Source organism: Cetorhinus maximus, chromosome 17 (genome assembly GCF_964194155.1).
Source record: "Cetorhinus maximus chromosome 17, sCetMax3.hap1.1, whole genome shotgun sequence".
Classification (NCBI taxonomy): domain Eukaryota; kingdom Metazoa; phylum Chordata; class Chondrichthyes; order Lamniformes; family Cetorhinidae; genus Cetorhinus; species Cetorhinus maximus.
This window is the reverse complement of record NC_135895.1, coordinates 61,491,394-61,512,954: the sequence shown is the minus strand read 5'-3', so window position 1 is coordinate 61,512,954 and position 21,561 is coordinate 61,491,394. Positions and strand designations below refer to the sequence as shown.

Here is a 21,561-nt window from a genome sequence, read left to right as displayed (position 1 = left end):
CTCTCCATTTACAGAATGGGTTTTATAGCAAAGGACAAAACCTATTTAGGATTAAAAGATTAAACTAATTTGCAGATTACATTGACAAACTTTATGTGGCATTTCCAAAATTTAAATTTTAAATATTTAAATCCAAGGTATTTATTTATACCTTTCCTGAACTTGAATAACGGCACAATTCTTCATGCTTCATCTTGTTTTAATGCTTATGCAAAAAAATCAGGTTACTCAAAGATCCATTGTGCAATCTTGTCGATCAACATATTTGTAGAATTTGTTGATGCTGTAAAACAGGAGCTGTGGCCAGCTAGCTTGAATCCCCATGTAATTGTGATGGTTCTGGAACCTAAGTAAGTTCAAGATTGGGGGTTCTCACATAGGCATAGGCCTCTGGTAAAAAATATTGTTAAGCGTATTACCAGAACAAAGATGCTGCTTTTTAGATGAGTTGAATCATTTTTTGGTCAGTGTTTTAATGTTTTGTCTTTATTTTACAAACTTTTATTTTCAACACTAAGTTAAATAATTGACAGAATTGTCCAGTGGTCAAAAAATGGTTGGATAGATAAACAGCATCCGGTGGAATTTCCCATGTATTTGTACTTGGAGATGAATGTAATTGTGGCTGAAGCAACCACTCAGTGTAAAAGATCAAGGAAACTAGGGCAGAAGTGTTTTGCACATGTACTTACCCCTTGCCCAAATTTCCTCACTCCTCTTTATGCTGTACCCATGTGCCCAAATACATCTTGCATCATTATAATGGCTCCACTCCCAGACTATAGAGCAGCACATGGGAATTTCTTGCAATTATGCTGGTGTAAATGAGTGTAAATTTAAGCACTGAATACCAAGTGCAGCTGCGTGCACGCGAAAGAGTGCAGAAATCTCCCTGAGGCACTGAGCTGCCTCAGGGAGATTAACTTCAGATTTAAAGTTTAAAATAAAGTAAGTTGAAAAACATTTACACATGTCCCCTCATATGACAGCGCCACATGAGCGGGGACTTGTTTATGAAATGTTTAAAAAATTTTCATTAATGTAATAAATCCTTCATGAAACCTCATCCCGCCCGTGGATGTGGTTTCATGAAAAATGTGAAGGCTATCTGGGCTCTTCGCCTGCCCACTAACCTTAAAGGTGGACAGGCAGCCCTGTAAGATTGGTTAATTACTTTATTAATGGCCTTAACAGGCCTTTGACAGTTCGGCAGGTGCGCAGCCAGCTCCAGTGTGCACCCGCCGAACGAAAGGTCAGAATGACACGAGGTGACGTTGGCATGCATGCCTGACGTCGCTCCGCGTCATTTGATGCGATGGCATGTGGGGCCCGCCCCCACACACGCAACAGAAGATTCTGCCCAGTGAAGCAAAGCTTCAAACTGCTACAGTCATCGGATATGCCAGCCCTATGGTGCATGGAAGGTGCAAATGTCTTGCACTAGCTGGTACAACTCTGCAACTTGTTCTCTTGATGAACTGAACCATGTACAGCCCCATTGTGGTTACGTTATTTAAACTCATTTGGCAAAGGATATGGCCTGCATGCAATTTCCCAGTGACCCAGCATTTAGGATGTCTATTCTTCAAACTGGATATGTGAACTGGGACATCGTGAAGTGAAGCTCTTTACTTTCTAAAGCATAATGTGCATGCATTGGGATGCTTACAAACCAGTGCCATTTTGGGTTACTCAGGCATTCACATATCTCCATGGAAAGAAAGAATAAGCACATGCCATTGTTTCTCCTAGAATTTTGTGGTGAATAGTAAAAGAGGAGTTATTTATGTTGGGAACTACTTGCATAAGTTTAAACATTGTATGTACTCCATTATTAGGTAGTTCAGCATTTTCAAGCAAACCCACTACACCCACTGGAACACCAGGAGGATCTTTTCAACCAATGGGGTCTCCACAGAAACAATCTCCTCAACCGGTGGGAGGAGGTTCTTGGCAGCAGAACACAGGATTTGCTTGGCAACAAGGTTCATCTGCCTGGCAACAGCCACAAACTAAGCCACAACAGACAAAGCCCCAACAACCAATACCCCAATCATCTCCACAGAATAGACCCAACTATAATGTGAGCTTTACTGGCATGATGGGTACTCGAGAGGAACGCGGGCCACGAGGACCTGCATATGGTAAGTACGAATGTTTTTTTAACTCCCTTTTCTTTTATGTCTGCCTAGCCAATGGCATGAACTGGCAGGTGCCTTCAAGCATACCTTAGATTGGCCATTTTTTCATCCTTCACTTTGGGAATTGTCTGCTTTTTATCATGCCTGGCTGAAATTCAAAGCTTTGTGGATAACAGAATCATAAAATTGTGTTGAATTTGTGCAACTTATTACTACAGCAACATGTTGCACTATTGTGCTGGCGTTCAAGAGTTCACTTGCTGATTTTCATTGATTAAAGCATGTTCTATCTGTTTCATTATTTTTCTTCAGTGTACTGGCTTTGTACAGTTTTGTTTTCCTTTGCTCCATCAACTGATTTCAGTTGCATCAATCCAAGGCTTAAAATGCCTTCATGGGGGCAAAACAATGAAAAGTGAGAGTTACCTTGAATTGCTCTTGTGCACTTTCCTGTGCATGTTCTGAGAAATATCGGCAGAGCACAACAGGTCGCTTAAATGATTCCAAGAAGTGTAATCCAGAAAGACAGGAAAAGGCAAAAATGTTTGGGAAGTGTCCAAGTTAACTGATTTCAGTGGGGTTGGTGGTAGGGCTGCTGTAATTGGAGTCGATGCTCATAGGGTGAAGAAGGGATCAATCAACCACAATTTCTACTTCTGGTTGCTGTCCACGCCTCGGGGGAAAATAGTCACCGGACCAGTCAGCAACTGTGCTTTGGGACAGTTGAAGCCCAGTTGATCCCCGTTAGTGCACGCGGCAGCCCTGGCAGCTGGGAGGCCAGTTGATCCCTGGTTAGTGGGCAGTTGACCACAGCTGGTTGAAAACTGGCTGATCCCAGCTAGCGGGCGCTCACCCTCCGTCCAGTTGAAAAGCTGTCGGTGCTGATTGCTGGCTCATCAGCTGCTATTGTTTGAAGGCAGTGATTCCAGGTTGGCGGCCGGGTTGAGCCCTGTGAGCTGTGATATTATTGTTAGTGATTCCACTCCATGATGAAGTTGTGCGCTTCACCATGTTATTTCTGTGTGTGAATGTGAAAATCCAGTGAAGATGCTGGCTGAGCTCGGTTTCAAGCTTACTGGGAGGAAATTGAATTAAGTCAGCACAGCTGCTGTATAAGTGTATGAATTCCTAATCTCCCAGGAGACCCATCCCGAATGATCAAATAGGCCTTAAGTGCACAGGAATGATGTGCAGAATTGTAACTAAACTGCTGATCAAGAAACTGAAAGAGACAGTAGCTGACTTCAAACTTTTATTGTAAAAATAGAAATTAAACAATGCAAAACTCAGCTGAAAGATTATTTACGAGATCAAGACAACTAAAATAAACACTTTACATAATACCCAAGCAATGCAGCTTTGTGTTCAGATCCTGAATTTTTTTCTGAAACGTGGTCATTCATCTTCCTCCCTTCGCTAAATCCTTCACACTTGGGCCCTGGCTGTGGACGTCAGGTATGAAACACACTGGTGGACAGAGAGATAAGGATTATAACCGAGGCCTTTATCAGAGCAGAAGGGTCATTTAGGCAACTGAGTGCAACAGTGGATCAAAGACACGGAACAAAGATGATGACGCTTAACAGTCAGGCGTACATTTGAGTGGTTAACTGTACTGCATTCAGCTTTATCAAGGAAAGTGCCAGCTTTGCATTACTCCCACTGCTCACAAACCACAGGCATACTCTGCTGCAGATTACTCTCTCCCAGAGCATCTCTGTGCCCCATGTGCTAACAGCCAGGCACTTGACAATTTTGTCTGCTGGCCATGAACTCATTCCCACAGCTGCTCTCAGATCTCGACCTGATCCAGCAGTTAAGCCTGTAAATGAAATAAGGGCAGAGCTCTTATAAAAAAAAATAGAAAAATCACATATTCCCTTAAGGTTCACGTTGCTGTCAGTGCTCTCGTATTATGCATGCATTAAGCCCCAGATGATGAGAATTATTTAAGATTAGTTACCTTGCCGGCTCTGCCACTTCTCAGGCCGCCGCCTCTCACCTCCCTCCTGGAAAGTACACACACATGTGGTTGCAGCCTTTACCACCTAGGCTTGCATGTGAAGAATAGGGTGGGTGGGTGGCAACAGGTTTGCCGGAATGGTGGGCGACTAATGTAGTGGAGGGCAACCAATATATTGGAACTATATTCCTGCTAGAGTCAGTGTTTTCAGAAGAAAATGGGGAGAAAGACATTAAATTTCATGCAAAGATTTATTGCACATCAGGGAATCTAATAAACACAGCTTGTGTTGCAGAACAAATAAACTACCCTCTTGCTGTCTCCGTACACTGGGGTAAGGTTTGCTGTCCAACGTGCCTCTGACTAAAGCCTATTTGGCTGCAGGATGTTAACTTAGCTGGGATTCAGTGTTTGCCTATCAAAGAAAAAAGAATGCAAAGGAATGAATTTTGCTGGAACACTTATTCCAGCTTCCAATCGGACAGTGAAGCAGACAATTTCAAAGGATTAATTGAAGAAAAATATTTTTATTCTTTCCCTGTCCACAGATGCACGGTTGACGTAGAGTCCAATGTATCCCACCAGCATTTTGCCTTGATCTGAAGAGTGACCCTTAAGGAAGATGTTTGGTGGGATTGTGGTCCTCTAGAAATTAGTTACTTAAAAGTGACATTTATGGTGAATTAAAAGGTATTGGCTATTTAGGTTAATCAAGTATTGGCAGTTTCTGTGAACTTCAGGCAAGCCTTCCTGCCTAATGCTCTCCATCAAGTGACTGTTTTACCTCAGTATTCCTATTCAGCTAACCCAGCACCTTGTATTTATTAGTATTGATTTTGCATTTATTTTAGGAACTCGACCAAAGGTTGCGGATAGTAACTTTGAGGACTTGCTGTCAAGCCAAGGGTTTGCTTCCCAGAAGGAGAAGAAAGGTCCTAAGACAATATCTGAAATGAGAAAGGAGGAGATGGCTAGAGACATGGATCCAGAGAAACTGAAGGTGACCTGCATTTTTAACTATGCAGACAATGTTTTCAGTTGTTCGTTTGCCTTGTGGATAAAACCACTTTACAAAGAGATCTTTTGTGCTGTCATCCTTGTGTCTTCTGGAACTCTGCATCTTCCCAGGGTGAACAGTCAGGCTGCTCCCAAGCCTCAGTCAATACAGTTCTGAAATTAGCCACAGGGAGCTGAATCACAGCTTCCCGAGTTACTGGCACAGTGTGATGGGATACATACCAACAAAAACTTCGACACCAAGTTGCTAATCTTAACTGTATCACAGTGCAGAATGACAAGATTTGTTAACTTGAGGTTTGGATTAGTGTACTGGCGAATCGAATAACTAGCTCTGTGGAAAACTTTAAAGTATATAGTGGGAGGAGGAGGGCCCATCTGAGGGGAGATTAGAAAGTTAATGGAAAGATCAAGATAATAGTGCAGAATAGCATTATGGTTAATGATGATGAGAGTGTGACAGGAAGGCACAGAGTACAAACTTAACAGTGCACCAGTAAATAGGGTCATAGCAGGGAAAAATGGCAATAAGACAGGATATAAAGGCTCTTTATCAGAATGCATACAGCATTGGTAACGAGATGGATGATTTGATAGCACAAATAGAAATGAATGGCTATGATATGATAGCCATTACAGATACACGGTTGCAAAATGACCAAGGCTGGGAACTGAGTATTCAGGGGTACTTAACACTTGGGAAGAGTGGAAGAAAAGAAAAGGAGGTGGGGTAGCTCTATTAATAGAGGATGAGATCAGTACATTAGTGAGAAATGATCTTACTTTGGAAGATCAAGATGTAGAATCATTTGGGTGAAGATGAGGAATAGCAAGAGAAAGCATGCACTGGTGGGAGTAGTTTGTAAGCCCCCTAACAGTAGCTACACTGTAGGGCAGAGTATAAGTCAAGAAATAATGGGGCCTTGTTGAAAGAAACTACTATAATTGTGGGCAATTTTAATCATCATCATAAATTAGACAAAGCAAATTGGCAAAGGAACCTTGAGGATGAGTTTATGGACTGTATTGGGGACAGATTCTTAGAACAATATATCTGGAACCAAATGGGGAAAAGGCTAGTTTAGAACTGGTAATGTGTGACAAGACAGAATTAATTAATTATTCATAGTAAAGGATCCTCTTGACAAGAGTGATCCTGACATGACAGAATTTCACATTCAACTTGAGGATGAGAAACTGGGGCCTGAAACTAGTGCATTAAACTTTAAATAAAGAATTACAAAGGTATGAAGACAGTTGGCTAAAGTAGACTGGGAAAATAAGGTAAAAGGTAAGATGGTGAATTAGCACTTGCAGACATTTAAGGAGATATTTTAGAGCTCTCAACAATGCTGTATTCCATAGAAAAAGAAAAATTCTGTGAAGGATGAACTATCCGTGGCTACTTAAGGGTGGTATCATATTGAAAGAATAAGTGTACAATGTTGAAGATTAGTGGTAGGCCAGAAGATTGGAAAAGTTTTAGAACCCGGCAAGGGATGGCTTAAAAAAAACTAAAAAGGAGGAAATTAGAATCTGAGAGTATATGAGCAAGAAATATATAAATGGGCAGTAAGAACTTCCACAAGTTAATAAAGAGGAGAGAGTAGCGAAAGCAAACATTGGTCCCTAGAGGATGAGACTGGGGAATTAATAATGGGAAACAAGGATATGGCAGAGACTTTGCACGTTTTGTGTCTCCATGGTAGAAGACACAAAATACAGCTCAAGAATAGTAGAAAATCATGGGGCAAAAGGGAGGGAGGAACTTAAAACAATTAGTATCACTAGGAAAAAAGTACTAGGAAAACTAATGGAACTAAAGGCCGACAAGTCTCTTGGACATGATGGCCTGCATCCTAGGGTCTTAAAAGAAGTGTCTCCAGAGATTGCAGATACATTGGTTCTAATCTTCCAAAATTCTGTAGGTTCTGCAAAGGCCCCAGAAGATCGGAAAACAGTAAATGTAAAGCTCCGATTCAAGAATGGAGGGGGACAGAAAGCAGGAAATTATTGCTGAGTTAGCTTAACATCTGCCATTGGAATAATGATGGAATCCATTGTTAAGGAAGCACTAGCGGGACATTTAGAAAATCATAATACAGGCAAGCAGAGTCGACATGAAAGGAAAATCCTGTTAGAAAATTTACTAGAGTTCTTTGGGTATGTAACAGGCAGGGTGGACAAAGGGGTACCAGTAGATGTAGTGTTTTTAGATTTCCGGTTATTTGATAAGGTACCATACAAAAGGGTACTAGACAAAATAATAGCTCATAGTGTTGAGAGTAATATATTATGGAATGAGGATTGGCTAACAGTTTGGCAAACTGTAACTAGTGGGGTGCCACAGGGATCAGTGCTGGGGCCTCAACTATTTGCAATCTATATTAACGTGTTGGACGAAGGACAGAGTATATTGAAGCTAAGTTTGCTGACGATACAAAGATAAGTGGGAAAGCGAGTGTTGAGGAGGACACTGAGCTGGCAAAGGGATAGGTTAAGTGAGTAGACAAAAGTTTGGCAGATGGAGTATAATGTGGGAAAATGTGACATGGTTCACTTTGGTAGGAAAAATAGAAAAAGAAGAATATTATTTGAATGAAGAGACACTATAGAATGCAATGGTTGAGTGGAATTTGAGTGTTCTCATACGTGAAACAAAAAAGTTAGCATGCAAGTACAGCAAATAATTAGGAAGACAACTGGAGTGTTGGCCATCATTTCAAGGGGATGGAGTATAAAAGTAGGGAAGTCTTGCTACAACTGTACAGGGCATTGGTGAGTCCAAAGAGTTTTAGTATCTTTATTTAAGGAGGGATATACTTGGAGGGATTGTCTTATGAGGAAATGTTGATAGTTATGTTTATACTCATTGGAGTTTAGAAGAACGGGAGCTGATCTTATTGAAACAAATAAGACTATGAGGAGGCTTGACAAGGTAGATGCTGAGAGAATGTTTCCCAACTGTGGGAGCATAGAACTAGGACTCACATATTAAAAATAACTGGCCTCCCATTTAAGACTGAGATGAAGAGGATTTTTTGCTGAGAGTCGTTAATCTTTGGAATTATCTTCCCTGGAGAGCAGTGAAGGTTAGGACATTGAATATGTTCAAGGCTCGGTTAGATTCTTACAAGGCAGTCGAGAGTTATGGGGGGCAGGCAGGAAAATGGAGTTGAGGCCATGATCAGATCGGCCATGAACTTATCGATTGGTGGAGCAGGCTTGAAAGGCTGAAGGGCCGACATCTCATATTTCTTATGTTCTTTATAACTGAGTAGAATAAAGTTGAGTGCTTTTGAAGGAGCTTAAATCAGAGGCTGGGACAATGGTGAATCCTGTCATTTACACTTGTGAAATGGCCACTCTATGCATACTGATATTCCAACAGGTCTTCAAAGTCAAAATGAAGAAAAAGATATCAAAATGAATTGTCCCCTTTTTAAAAAAAAAAAATTAATTGGGCATGGGAATGTAAGATTTATTTTTAGGAATAGGAAAAGGACTTGAGGGAAATTAGCCCATCCATTTTAAGTGATCAATTTCACTCTGTCAATTTTGGATGAGCAAGTTTCCTAATGCAACTTCAGGGTGGTAAATTTTAATTAAATCAACTGAAGCGTTTTCCAAAGAGAAAAACCAATTTCCTTAATCTTTCCTAATTATGTTGGTGGTACCTTAACTAAAATGGCATCTACCAGAACACTGAGTGGATTTCGATATTTCTAATTTGCTTCTGAGTTTGGCTGCCTGCATTATGATGGGAAAATGTTAAAGAATATACCAGCGCAAAAAAAACTATAATCGCAGCTATGCAACCAGATTTTGCATACTTTCATTATTCTTTATTCCAATCTAAGACTAAACAAAGAAATATCCTATATCAGAAATACATCAAGATGGTGACCCAGTTAAGAGGCCAGCTGATTTATGGCATTTTTTTTTTGGAAAATGAATGCGATACATAATCAGTTGGAATGTTGCCCTTGCATTAATGGGGAAGTACCTTAATATGTCCAGGACTGATGAGTTAAAAGTCTTCTGTCTTGACTGGCTGGAAGGGTGTTGTGTTGCAATCCCCATGGGGGAACCGTAAACCAAAATAATCATGTTTACCAACAACCCCTAAATGAAGAAATTACCAACAAGATTTCACTTTTTGTCATTTTTACCTTAACATGAATCTTAACCAACACAAATAACCATGAATTAACAGGTAAATGATACTTCACGTAAAAAGGTAAATTTCACTTTAAATTGTCATCACAACAAATATACATCTTACATAACCACAAGTATTCCTCTGCAGCATGTATGGCATTATATAGCTACACCATTCCACAGTATATTGTTTTTTTTCATTCACGATCTGACAACGGTTTCCCCTGAGTTTCACAGATACAATTGTTATCTGCTATGTGCCCCTTGATTCACGACAATCTTGATGGTATAGCTTTCCAGAGTTCCTTTTCAAACAACCAACCAATAACATCCTTATTCATGGTTTGGCCACTTCTCGTAAAATACTCAGCCCTTTAATGTCTCCAAGCTATTCACAACATTTTTCAGGTTTTAGACCTTTTTAGCCAACGCGCACATTACCTACAAGAGCTTCTGTCTCTTTTACTGCCAAACAGAAAAAAACTGACCCCTTCCTGAGAGAGATTTGTTTTTTTTCCTCAAAAATTCAATGTGCTCCTCTTTCTGTCTCTGTCTCCATCTGAGTCTTGATCATCATCTGCCTCCAGCTCTCCTTCGTATCTGGCACGTGGATTCCATATCTTAACTTCCTTCCTGTTGGTAACTGCTTCCAGGTAAACTGTAGCTAGGTCACATTGACTAATATTTCTTATGAATCAAGACAAGTACAATTGATCCCTTTACAATTGATACAGATTCTTAAGTCCTTTTCAAACATTCTTAAATACAGATTCCTCAGGCATTTTAAAGAAATTACAGCTTTTCCTTATGGTACTACTTCCAGGTCAAAGGTGTGTGTGAACACTTGTGTGAAATGAGTTTGTAGAATCCTAAACCATTTTCTAGCAAGACCACAGAAGAAAATTTTAGTAATTGGCAGTTCATTCAAAGAAGTTGGAAAGATTTTCTGGTTTGGAAGTGGAAAATATACCAGCTAATACATGCTTATCTGAAACTGAGCTCTGTTGGGGTAAAGTAAAATCCACTTTCTTCCTTACTTAACTCATGCCCTAAATAAGGCATATGTGATGTGGATACCATGCAATAAGAGTGTTAATTATTATAATCCCCAGTGTCAATATGCCTTGTGTGTAAAAAAAAAACACTTTTGTGGCTTGCTTGAGGATAAAGCTGCATTGGATGCATGTTATGAAAAGTTCAGTACAGAAAGGACATTCCAGTGAAAACCTATATCCAGAATTAAAATTCATCATCTATCCTAATATGTCAGGCAGCATCTGTGGAGAGAAAAACACTACTGAAGGGTTTGTGCTGTAACATCTTATGTTCAAAATAGTAATTCTTCATCTATCCTAATAGGTCAGGCAGAATCCGTGGAGAGAAAAACAGAGTTAATGTGTAAAACTTATTGGCCTAAAATGTTAACTCTTTCTCTCTCCACAGAGGTCACCTGACCACTTGAGTATTTCCAGCACTTTCTGTATTTATTTCAAATTTCCAATATCTATAGTTTGCATTGTCACCATCTATTATTCTCTTGGTTATATGCTATTATGCTATTCATAGAGCTAAATTAATTCTTTTAATCATTTCAGTTATTGGATTGGATTGAAGGAAAAGAGAGAAATATACGTGCATTGCTGTCAACAATGCATACTGTTCTGTGGGAAGGAGAGACCAAATGGAAGCCTGTTGGCATGGCAGATCTGGTAACTCCTGAACAGGTGAAAAAAGTCTATCGGAAGGCAGTACTTGTTGTTCATCCTGATAAAGTAAGTTTCCTTTTCAATTTAAGTATATTTGTTCTAGCACTTGTATCTCTTCCCAATATATTTGAATCATTATTGTTTGGGGTACTGGGGAGACTGGATTAGACACTCGTCTTTTACCCTAAAATGGATAGATCATGATTATTGAAATGCAACATCTTCTTGGACAATCTGTCCTCACCCAATTAATGTCCCCTCTGACGTAACTATGACATATTTCACAGAGATACAAACATTACCAATTTAACATGGAAGAGTAATCTCAGGTCACAAATTGATTGGTGCAAGCAATAGAAATGTCATTGTGATGCAATTAAGCAGGGATTTTCTTTATTATATTTCAAGGCAGCACTAGCAAGACCACATTTATTGTCATCCTTAGTTACCGTGAGAATGGGGGTGGTGGAGGTGGTGGGTGGGGCAGGGCGAAGGGCAACCTTATTGAACCATTATGGTCCCTGTGAAAGTACGCCTATTGTGATAAATAACAAATTCCAGGATGCTGTCCCAGCAACTTTGAAGGAAGACAATATCCATTGAGGTCAGGACCATAATTTGGAGGGATACCTGTATGTAATAGTGTTCCCACAGCATTGTTGCTCTTTAGTGGTCACACCTCATGCAGATAACACACATCTAAACCACAGTGCACCCAAAATAGACTGTGATTCCAGTGTCAGGGCAATGGCTAAGTGAACTGCTGTATTCTAGATAGTGCTGAACCCCTTGTGTGTTATAGCTGCACTCATCCAAGTAAGTGGTTCATATTTACTAATTTCCTGACTTTAGCTTTGTAAAGAGAGGTTAGGTGAGGAGGGTTGCTGAAATGACAGATCCAGTTAAACTTCTGGTTAGTGGTGATCCTCAGGATGTTAAGGGTGGAAGACTCTGTAATTATGCTGCCAATGAAGGTTAGAAGGAGGTGGTTGGGCTTTTTCATGTTACAGATGCTCATTGTCAGTTAATATGGTGTAAAATGCTTTCATTAGTCCAAGCCTGGAGGTTGTCCAAATTGTCCTGAAATATTGCCTTGGGTCTTCAAATCTCCCCCTCCCCCCCACACCCCCACCCCCACGCTAAAACACTGCTGTTATGAGATTCAACTTATCTTCTCAGTTAATGGGGGCCGGGAACTCCAGGTCCTGATAGGCTTGTGGAGTTTCTGTGCATGCACAGATGGAGCAGGCATTGGTGTTTTGTAATTCTTCGTGCTGAGGACGGGCCCAGTGTGCCTGTGTAAAAAGAGAATAGCATGAAAACGCCAATCATGTGACTTGACAGCAGAGCACCATATCAGAGAAGAGTCCCAGGCAGGAGGCAAAGGCCAGGGAGAGGCCCCAGTTAAGAAGAAAAAGGGAGGAACAGAGAGAGAGAGAGAGGCTCTGAGCAGAAAAAGGACTGCAGATTGCGGACTTTAAGTAATGGGGGCTCAGGGGAAGCCCTGAAGACCTAAAAGTAGCAGAAGGTTGGTGGCTCTGTGTTGGGGTGAAAGTAACCCTTTGGAGCAGTGATGTTCTGCGCAGTGCAGCCGAAGAGCTGAAGTTGTGCTCGAGTTGGTGCTGGAGTACAGACTTGGGAATCCAGGGGAGCAGAGCTTCCAGAGACTGTGAGGTGTACCATCGTTGAGGCCATTCAGGTTGGAGCGACTTTTGGAGAGAATTTCAAGGCTAGATCTTCAAATGTGAAGACTGGAATCCCTCGTGTGAGAAACAGAGTTTCAGTGGGATAGGTAGACTCATAGTTTTTACTAATGCCTGGATAGGTTGAGAAATCCATGGAATCTTGTCTTGGTTGCATCGTTTATTGTGCAGTGTGGTGTGTTCAACCACAGTTTGCCTGTTAATTCACATGTACCTCATATTAACCCTGAACGTTAGCGTATGAGATAGATATTGTAAATTGTTTTATCTTTTTGACCCTGTATAGTGAAATTTAAGTTTGTTCAAAATCTGTGGAATCTTGTGGTTTTGTTCTCAAATATAAAAGGATGCTGGAAATCTGAAACTAAAACAGAAGATGCTGGAAAAATTCAGCAGATCTGGCAGCATCTGTAGAGAGAGAAACAGAGTTAATGTTTCAAGTCTGTATGACTCTTCTTAAGCTTTTGTTTATATGTTCGTGACTGCTTGGGCAAGTTTTGTCAGATGCAGTGTCTGCAAATGTAAACTAATGTTTTTATCTTTAAGTATGTAATTTTCTGAGAATATTAATAAAACGTGCCAGCTCCCCCACCCCAAGCCCTGATATATGCTGCTGTTGCTCACTGGCAAACGCCTAAATGATAATTTTGTGCAGCTCCTTACAGAGCAGCATTGCTGGAAGAGGAGGAGCAGGTTTTCAAACTTCCCTTCAGCTATTTTTCGGGCTTATTTTGTGTCTTGGGGCAAATGATGCTCAGAGGGTTTTGATTATCATATGTTTGAAGCAAAATGGTTCTTTTTTCGCAGTTGAAGTCTTCTAGGTTAATTATCTTCTGGCCAAAGTGATTATTGGTTGCTCTGCCTTACAAAGCTGGGTCAGGGAAGAAGCTGCTGATGTGCCATTCACAGAATCTGGCAGCCCCACTTTCTAATCATGCAAATAGCCTCATTCTTGTGATTTGGGATAGGGCTAGAGTCCAAGCTTGTTTGTGAAAAGAGGTTCTACTGCACCAATCTTCCACCAGTGGACTGGTTCCCTCCCTGCAGAATTTCAGGACCTCTGTCTTTAAAAAGCATTGAAGAGGCTCAGAGAATAACCAGGATGATATATGGACTTGGGCACTAATCTAATGAGAAGAGATCTATAGAAGCTCGAGGTAGACTTTATCTAGGCCTTGAATGTTCTGAGACCTATAGATGTAGATATAAGTGCGTTATTGTCATCAAACCAGTACTTGTTTCAGTGTCCTGTTATATTACTCTTTCTCATGCATGCTTTTCTACATTACAATTGGATCCAAATCAAAAAACAGTTGTTTAAATCCGTAAATAGATTTCTTCTTTCACAAATAGATGACAAAAGAAAATCTATCTATCATATTGTGTCTCTATGCTGTACTGCATTTGGATTGCAGTTTGCATGTTGGAAAATGACTGGAATTTCTAGGTTTGTCAAGTGTTGAGCTTAAGAGTTTAAAAAGAAAAATAGAGAGTATGGATTTCACTAGCAAGGCTGGAATTTTTCGATCCCTAGTTGTCCTTAAGGTGATGATGAATCACCTTGAATCGCTGTAGTCCATGTGGTGAAGGTACATCCACAGTTAGATAGGGAGTTTCAGCACTTTGTCCCAGTGACCATAAATATATGGTACAAATTTTGGATTAACAAGTTCCAATAAATTGTCATAATGATTTAGCAATGTTGGATACCTGTGTGAGCTTTTAAATTTTTACTTTTAAAAATGTTTGCTTGTACAAAGAGTAACTCCTTTACCATTCATGACCTGTGTAGTGAAGAATTACCATCATTTAGTTTTACGGCCAGTCTCTTTTTTTTGTGATACTGTAATTCCTTAAAAGCTTATGGTTTTGAGAAAGAACTGGATAAGTACCTGTCAGTGGGACTGAAAGATGTTAGAGTGGCTTGCCATATGCCAGGCTGAAGGTTCACCCAGGGTGCCAAATACCTTTGCACTGGTCCTCTGTACTCTGTGTTAATAAAACATACAGTATCCTAGGCTTTATTAATAGGGACATTTAAAAGCAAGAAAGTTATTTTAAAATCATATAAAATACTGGTTCAGCCTCAACTGGAATATTGTCTCCAGTTCTGGGCCTCATACTTAGGAAATATATGAAGCTATTAGAGAGAGTGCAGAAAAGATTCATGAGAATGGTCCCAGGCATGAGGAACTTCAGTTACGTAGATTGGAGAAGTTGGGACTGATTTCCTTGGAGAAAAAAAGGTTGAGAGGAGATTTGATAGAGGTATTCAAATCATGAGGGGTCTGGACAGAGTAGATGGGGAAAAACATTCCCTTTGGTGGAAGGATCAAGAACGAGGGGACACAGATTTAAAGTAATTGGCAAAAGGAGCAATGGCGTCATGAGGAAAGATTTCAGCAGCAAATGCTTAGGATCTGGAATGCACTGCCTATGAGTGTGATGGAGGCAGGTTCAATTGAGCAGTTCGAGAGGGAATTGGATCATTATCTGAAAAGGAAGAATGTGCAGGGCTATGGGGAGAAGGCGGGGTATGGCACCAGGTAAATTGCTCCCACGGAGTGCTGGTGCAGACATGATGGGCCGAATTACCACCACCTATCCCATAACACTTCTGTGATTCTATGAAGTGTAGGCAAACAGATTAAATACTTTATGGAGCACAATACTTCATCTGCTGCTGTGGCCATGGAAGTGTCATCTGTAGGGAAAATAACTGGTTTTGCTTAAGAGAAAGGCTTATGTTTATTATAGAACCTCTTCACATCTCTCAAATTTCCCCAAATATGTCATAAACAATTATAATGCATGCACTGTTGTCACAATAAAGGCAGTGCAAGAGTAATTTAATGTTATAAGGTTTAATTATCCTGTAAGGTGAGGCTGGAGCTAAATATATGTTGAAATACTGTCTCTCAGGAAATTAAATAGACTGTATTTGAACAGATGCCATAGTAAGAAAGATTGCGATGGACAGTGGCATTGTAAATAGAAGGACTTACCTTGATTGGGCTCTAATGTCCTTTTCTCATTCTATCTTATTTTCTTGTGAATAATCTATGAAATCATTGTTTACACCTTTGCCTAATTTTAGTTTATTATGTAGCTGCATGAACTAATCACCTTGTTCTTGTTTAAATTAGAAGGGAAAAAATCAGATAGAATAACTCTGTAGTGTTTAGCTAGTTATAGTTCCTCAAATAATTTTCTACGCTAATTGACAGATTCACTTTCACTTTATCCTTACAGGCCACTGGTGAGCCATACGAACAATATGCCAAGATGATATTCATGGAACTGAACGATGCCTGGTCAGAATTTGAAAGTCAAGGTCAAAAACCTCTGTACTAATTTAATGCAAACTACTTGCCTGTGTTTCCAGTTGACACTCTGTACCTGTGCTGAATGTATTTTCTTTTGCTTTAATGTTGATGTACATTGCTTTCCTTTGGTAAATCTGTATACAGGCATTTATTGCATTCATTGTTTAGATGTCACTCTCATGTGATGAACTATTGTTTTAATGACCTGTTTATCCTTTCACACGAGATTTTGTTGAGAATATATTGAAAACAGAAATGCAAACTGAAATATCTTTTGAGATAAAGGTGACATTTGACTCTTTCCTTGCAATTTCTATTTTTGTTTGCAATGCAATATGTAGCACACGGCCTAAATCTGATCTCTATGCACACCTTTTCACTCTGCTCTGAAATATGTTGCATGTGATCTCAAATTCATCACATCACAGCTGTGTTTTTCTTTTTCGTTTGAAATCAGCATAATAGTGTAGTTGAGACTGTTACTAATTGCTGGACAATGTAACATTGCTCGGTCCATAATAAAAGAACACACATTTCTGATGAGCTTTACAAAATCATATCTAGAATCATCTCCTGGATAATATTGATCAGTATTACTCACTCGCAACCTCAGTCAGCATTTGCCTTGAGGTCCACTCGGGATTGTTGCAATAAGCATCATTGTGAATTAAGATGGTGTGGCTCTCTTTCCCACAAATTGAGCTCTGGCTATCAATAATGCCATTATGAACAGTTGCCAAGCGGAGGATGTTTGCAGCCTCACAGGAACGAGGGGGAAAAAATACAGGACCAATAATTCTACTTAACATATCTTTCAATGAAATCTTTTCACCTGTGGTACAGAAGCTGAAGTAACCAATAACATTCCATTGGCTTCTTTTGCTGAAGTGAAGAAAAGGAAAGAATTTTAGCATTGATCCTCTGGAAGATCAACATCTCTCAAACTGGCAGGCTGTGAATGAAGGCCAAGAGACACACAACAGAAAAATCTTTGGAATAGTGTCTGCAAATGGCCCCTGGGCTGTATTGTGAGCACTAATTGTACAGATGAAAAACCATTTTTCAGACAGCTTCCTGTATTTATATTAATGGAAAATTCAGATCTTAACTCGAGACCATTATTCCAAATGTTTTATTTAAAACATCTACCATTTTGTTCATGTGTACTATATATGATTTATTGGAATATTCCATTTTTAAGATGCTTATCATTCTGCAGTTTGCAATATTGCAGGACAGTTAAATGATTTATTGTCCATTGACATCAGACTGTGAGAATCATGTAGATCATTAATATTACAAAGTACAAGAGCTTTCCAGTGTAATCTTTATGCCTGCCATATACAGTATGGGAAATGTCATGTTAACCTTGATCTATTACTTGTGTGTTCTTGTGGGGTAGGGTGGGGAGGCAAGGGAGGGGTAGATTGAGAGAATATTGAGTTTATGATGCAGTCTGTGTTTGCTATATCTGATGTCAAGTTATTTGAAATATGGCTATTAAGAAAATGTTTAATTTGTAGATTGTCTTCATTCCAACTTGTACATAACACTGGCTGTAATTGACATGAAATAAACATAAATGTGTATTGCTGAAAGTTGACTTTTGTAGTTGTAGTGCAGATTGAACTGTAATTGAATTCTGATTTTCCTCAATTATTGTTGAGTAAATGTCTATTTACAAAAGAATATTTTTGAACAAAATCCTTTAATTTAGACAATGGATGGTATGTGTGGGGATACAGATATTCCAGTGATTCATAGACCTACAAAATAGCCAACCAAAGAAAATTACACTAATCTGTATGTTAATTAATCAAAATTACCTTTACATTATACACAGCATTCAACCACAAGCATAAAGACAGCATCAAGCAATACTTCAACCTTTAAACTGAGGAATCCACGTTGAAGTAGCAGAGTAATAAGCTCTAGCGTAGCATCTGGGACATCCTTCTCCTGGTGGAGGGTTGTTGGGCTCCAGCTGACTGCAGTGCCAGACCTGTATTCTATAATGCCCCATTTTAAATTGCCCTTGCTAGTTGGAGCATGTGTAGAAGTTACAACTTAACCACTCACCTGTCGGTGCTAGGCATCAATGATGGATATTTGCCTGTTTGTTGTGTTATTCAACTATCCTAGATGGGAAACCTAGATGGCATCTCAATTGTTTTCCTAGATGATTGGAATGTTTAGGCCTCCCTTATCTGTGTGCAGATTCTACCAAGGTGTTGTGTGCTTTAATTATTCTAAATGTCTCAGCAGTCTTTGACTACTTTGTACAGTTTCAGCCCTGTATAATTTATCTCCTTTCCTTCTTTATCTGCTTCTGGAAACAGGAGATTTGCTAGAAATTTAACAAAGGTTCTTCAGTGATTTTGTATATTGCTGTCTTTGCTGTGTAAACTCTCAGGTCACAAATTTCGAATGGATGCTGTCTGTCTCTTTGGCGTTGCAGGTGCTATTTTTGTCTTCAAAAGGGCGTGCACACTTCTGGTGTAGGCTGAGTTGGATGCTGGAAATATGCAGAATAGGCAGACCTGATGCCAGTCAACGTGTAATGCTGATTTAATGCTCCAGCTAATGTTGCCTGTTACACACACAGCTGAACACACATTCAAGAAGGACCCCTTGCCAAACTGATTTAAAGGGATCATCAACCACATCAAGGCTAGTTTCTAGTTAATTGCTATATCTGGTGGGGGGGCGGGTTTCCAGAATTGTGTAAAGTTGCTGGTGTCTATAGGGAGTGGTGTGGCATACTTGAATGACTTTGTCCTGACTGCAGAATCTGCACAGACCACTTGCTCCCAGACATGGATGCTGTGGCTTGCGTCCCTGTTGGAATACGGCATGATGGGGAGAATGAGTAGAGGTGACACAGGAAGAGGGTGAAGTGGGGAGAAGGAATCCCAGTGGGAGATCATATCAGCAAGAGTGTTCAGGGAGATCTCCTACTGGAATATTTGTGAAGAACAGGTTGTCAGACATCTTTACTTCACTAAGGACATTCTTGCTGAAATCTGCCATCCACTGCTGCAGCTACAGCTCCAGCCTTAGAACACCACGACATAGCCATCTTCACGGCCACTGGCAGTCATCATGAATTTTTATGGATTATGGTGTCAGCGTGATCGTAATAGGAGCGCATCATAAATAGAGTGCAAAAGTTGGAAACTTGGTTAAAGTAGGAATTCACTGGTAAGTATTGGTGAGTATATCTCAACCTGAAATTTTGTTGAATGTTTTAATTTTAACTTGAGCTTTAAAAACTGTAATAAACTGCAAGCTAGTTAACAGAAACTGTCTACCTTTTATGTCTTGATTCTGAGTTCACTAGTCGAGTAAACTCGAATTGCACGCCTTCATGTACACTTGTTAGTTGATGCTCGCGATCCATAATGGAGAGACTGACATAAGAACAAATTGTGATTGATTGTTTATTGCAACAGAAGGCAGAGCATAAAATCCTTGCGTGCTTCCACAACCATCTCCAGTTCTAAACTACCAGTTAACCAGTAGCCCACGCAGTACAGTGATTGGTCAGTACTGTCACATGGTTAGTCACTTGCATTCTCTTAAAGGTACATGGTACTCCACTTTACCACATCCCTCCCCCTTTACTTAAAAATACAGTTGACAAACTTAATATGTGAACTATATACACTAATAACTATTACAAATCAAGTCTCTCAGGAGGCTTTCTTGGACGTGTTGAGCAACACAGTTCAACAACCTCGGCTGGTTTTTCCGAGACCTCCTTTTCAGGGGACAGTTGTCCACTAGGTTCCTCAGTGGAAATTGGCAGGTTTGTCTCCCCAACCCCTTGGGTCCCACAGGTCCTACCGGTACTTCCAAATTGTGTAACCTGTCCTCTACCTTCAGCACAGGCACGAGCGTAGATGAAGACTGCATTTCTTCTTGTGGGACTGACATTCTTTTGCGGAGATGATCCACGTGTCGTCTAATTATTTGGTCATTTACTGATACACTATAGGAGAGGGGTCCAATTACGGCACTTGCCTTGCCTAACAGCCAATTGGGCACATCTCCAAAGTTCTTTTGTGAGGACCGCATCTCACACCATGAAAATTCTTTCATGACTGGTCATCGTGCCTGGTCTTTTGCGCCTCTTGGCTTTCTCCAACCCTCCCTCTAAATTCGGCCGGATAAGGGTCAGGTGGGTATGGAGACGTCTCTTCGTTAGTAGTTCTGCAGGGGCAATGCCGGTCGTTGTGTGTGGTCTGGTATGCGAACAAGAACCAGGACAATCTTGTGCAGATGGAATCTCCTTCCATCATTTTAAAGCCTGCTTTAAAGGTTTGAACTGCCAGCTCAGCTATGCTGCTAGATGCTGGGTGGTAGGGTGAGGTTTTGATATAGGTATTGCCGTTAAGGGTCATGAACCTGTGGAACACCCCGCTGGTAAAAGCAGTCCCATTGTCGGACACGAGGATCTCTGGCAACCCATGCACTGCAAAACTCTGCCGCAAACGGTCTATGGTGTCAGCTGATGTGGGCGACTGGACATCCATTCGTTTGGAGTGGGAGTCAATCGGTAAAAGGAACATTGTGCCCAAGAAGGGTCCCACGTAATCGACACAGAGGTGCACCCATGGTCGCCCGGCCATTCCCATGGGTGCAATGGAGCTAAAGGGTGGGGGGGGAGCTTTTGTACCTGCTGGCATTGAGGATAGCTTTTGACCAGGGTTTCGATACCCAAGTCCATGCCTGGCCACCACAAATAGCTGCATGCGAGCATCTTCATTCTGCTAATGCCCAGGTGAGCGCTATGTAGCTCGACTAATAACGGCCTTCGCCCCCTCGGGGGCATGAGAACTCTTGCTTCCCAGAGTAATATGCTGTCCTGGCAGGAGAGTTCATACTTGCGATCAGAATAGGGCTTCATCTCTTCAGATTTAGAGCCACCTGATCAACTATTCAAGACCTGCTCCAGGACATTAGACGATAGTGAGTCCCGGCTTGTCCACTCTCAGATTTATCTGGTCTGAAGAGGGGAGGAATCCAGAAAATTTAGCACTCAGACCAGTTCCGGGGGAATCAGAGCCTCCCCGTTATTAGTTGGCAGGGAAAGGTGGCTTAGTGCATGGACATGTGTGATGTCCATGCACTACCCGAACGGTGAACAAAAGTGTATTTGTGGGCAGCTAATATTAGTGCCCATCTCTGGATGTGAGCTGATACGATAGGGTGTATCGCTTTATCTTCTCCAAATAACTGAAGTAGGGGCTTGTAGTCAGTTCTAATATGGAAATGGCGACCTTGGAGATATTGATGAAACTTCCGGACACCGAACACAATAGATAAGCCCTCCTTTTCAATCTGGGAATATCGTTGCTCTGCGCCACTGTTCGAGATGTATAACCAATCAGCCATTCGGAGCCATCCACCATCCAATGTGAAAGGACAGCCCCTATTCCATAAGGGCACGTGTCACATGTTAAAATTAATTCTTTTTGGGGTCAAAGTGGACCAACAAGGCCAACGATCTTATCAATCGCTTCACTTTCAGGAAGGCAGCCT

General features: G+C 40.7%; 1 protein-coding gene across 4 annotated transcripts in view; it reads left to right on the top strand.

Annotated features, from left to right (window-relative positions):
- The window catches only part of dnajc6 (DnaJ (Hsp40) homolog, subfamily C, member 6), a 131,203-nt gene extending 113,504 nt beyond the window's left edge, over positions 1-17,699 (top strand). For all 4 annotated transcript variants that reach the window (XM_078561293.1, XM_078561295.1, XM_078561292.1 and 1 more), the window contains 4 exons: positions 1,839-2,144; positions 4,956-5,104; positions 10,878-11,054; positions 15,944-17,699. In XM_078561293.1, coding sequence (XP_078417419.1) covers positions 1,839-2,144; positions 4,956-5,104; positions 10,878-11,054; positions 15,944-16,045 — 734 coding nt within the window. In that variant the 3' untranslated portion in view covers positions 16,046-17,699. The remainder of the gene's footprint in view (positions 1-1,838; positions 2,145-4,955; positions 5,105-10,877; positions 11,055-15,943) is intronic.
- The last annotated feature ends 3,862 nt before the right edge of the window (positions 17,700-21,561 follow it).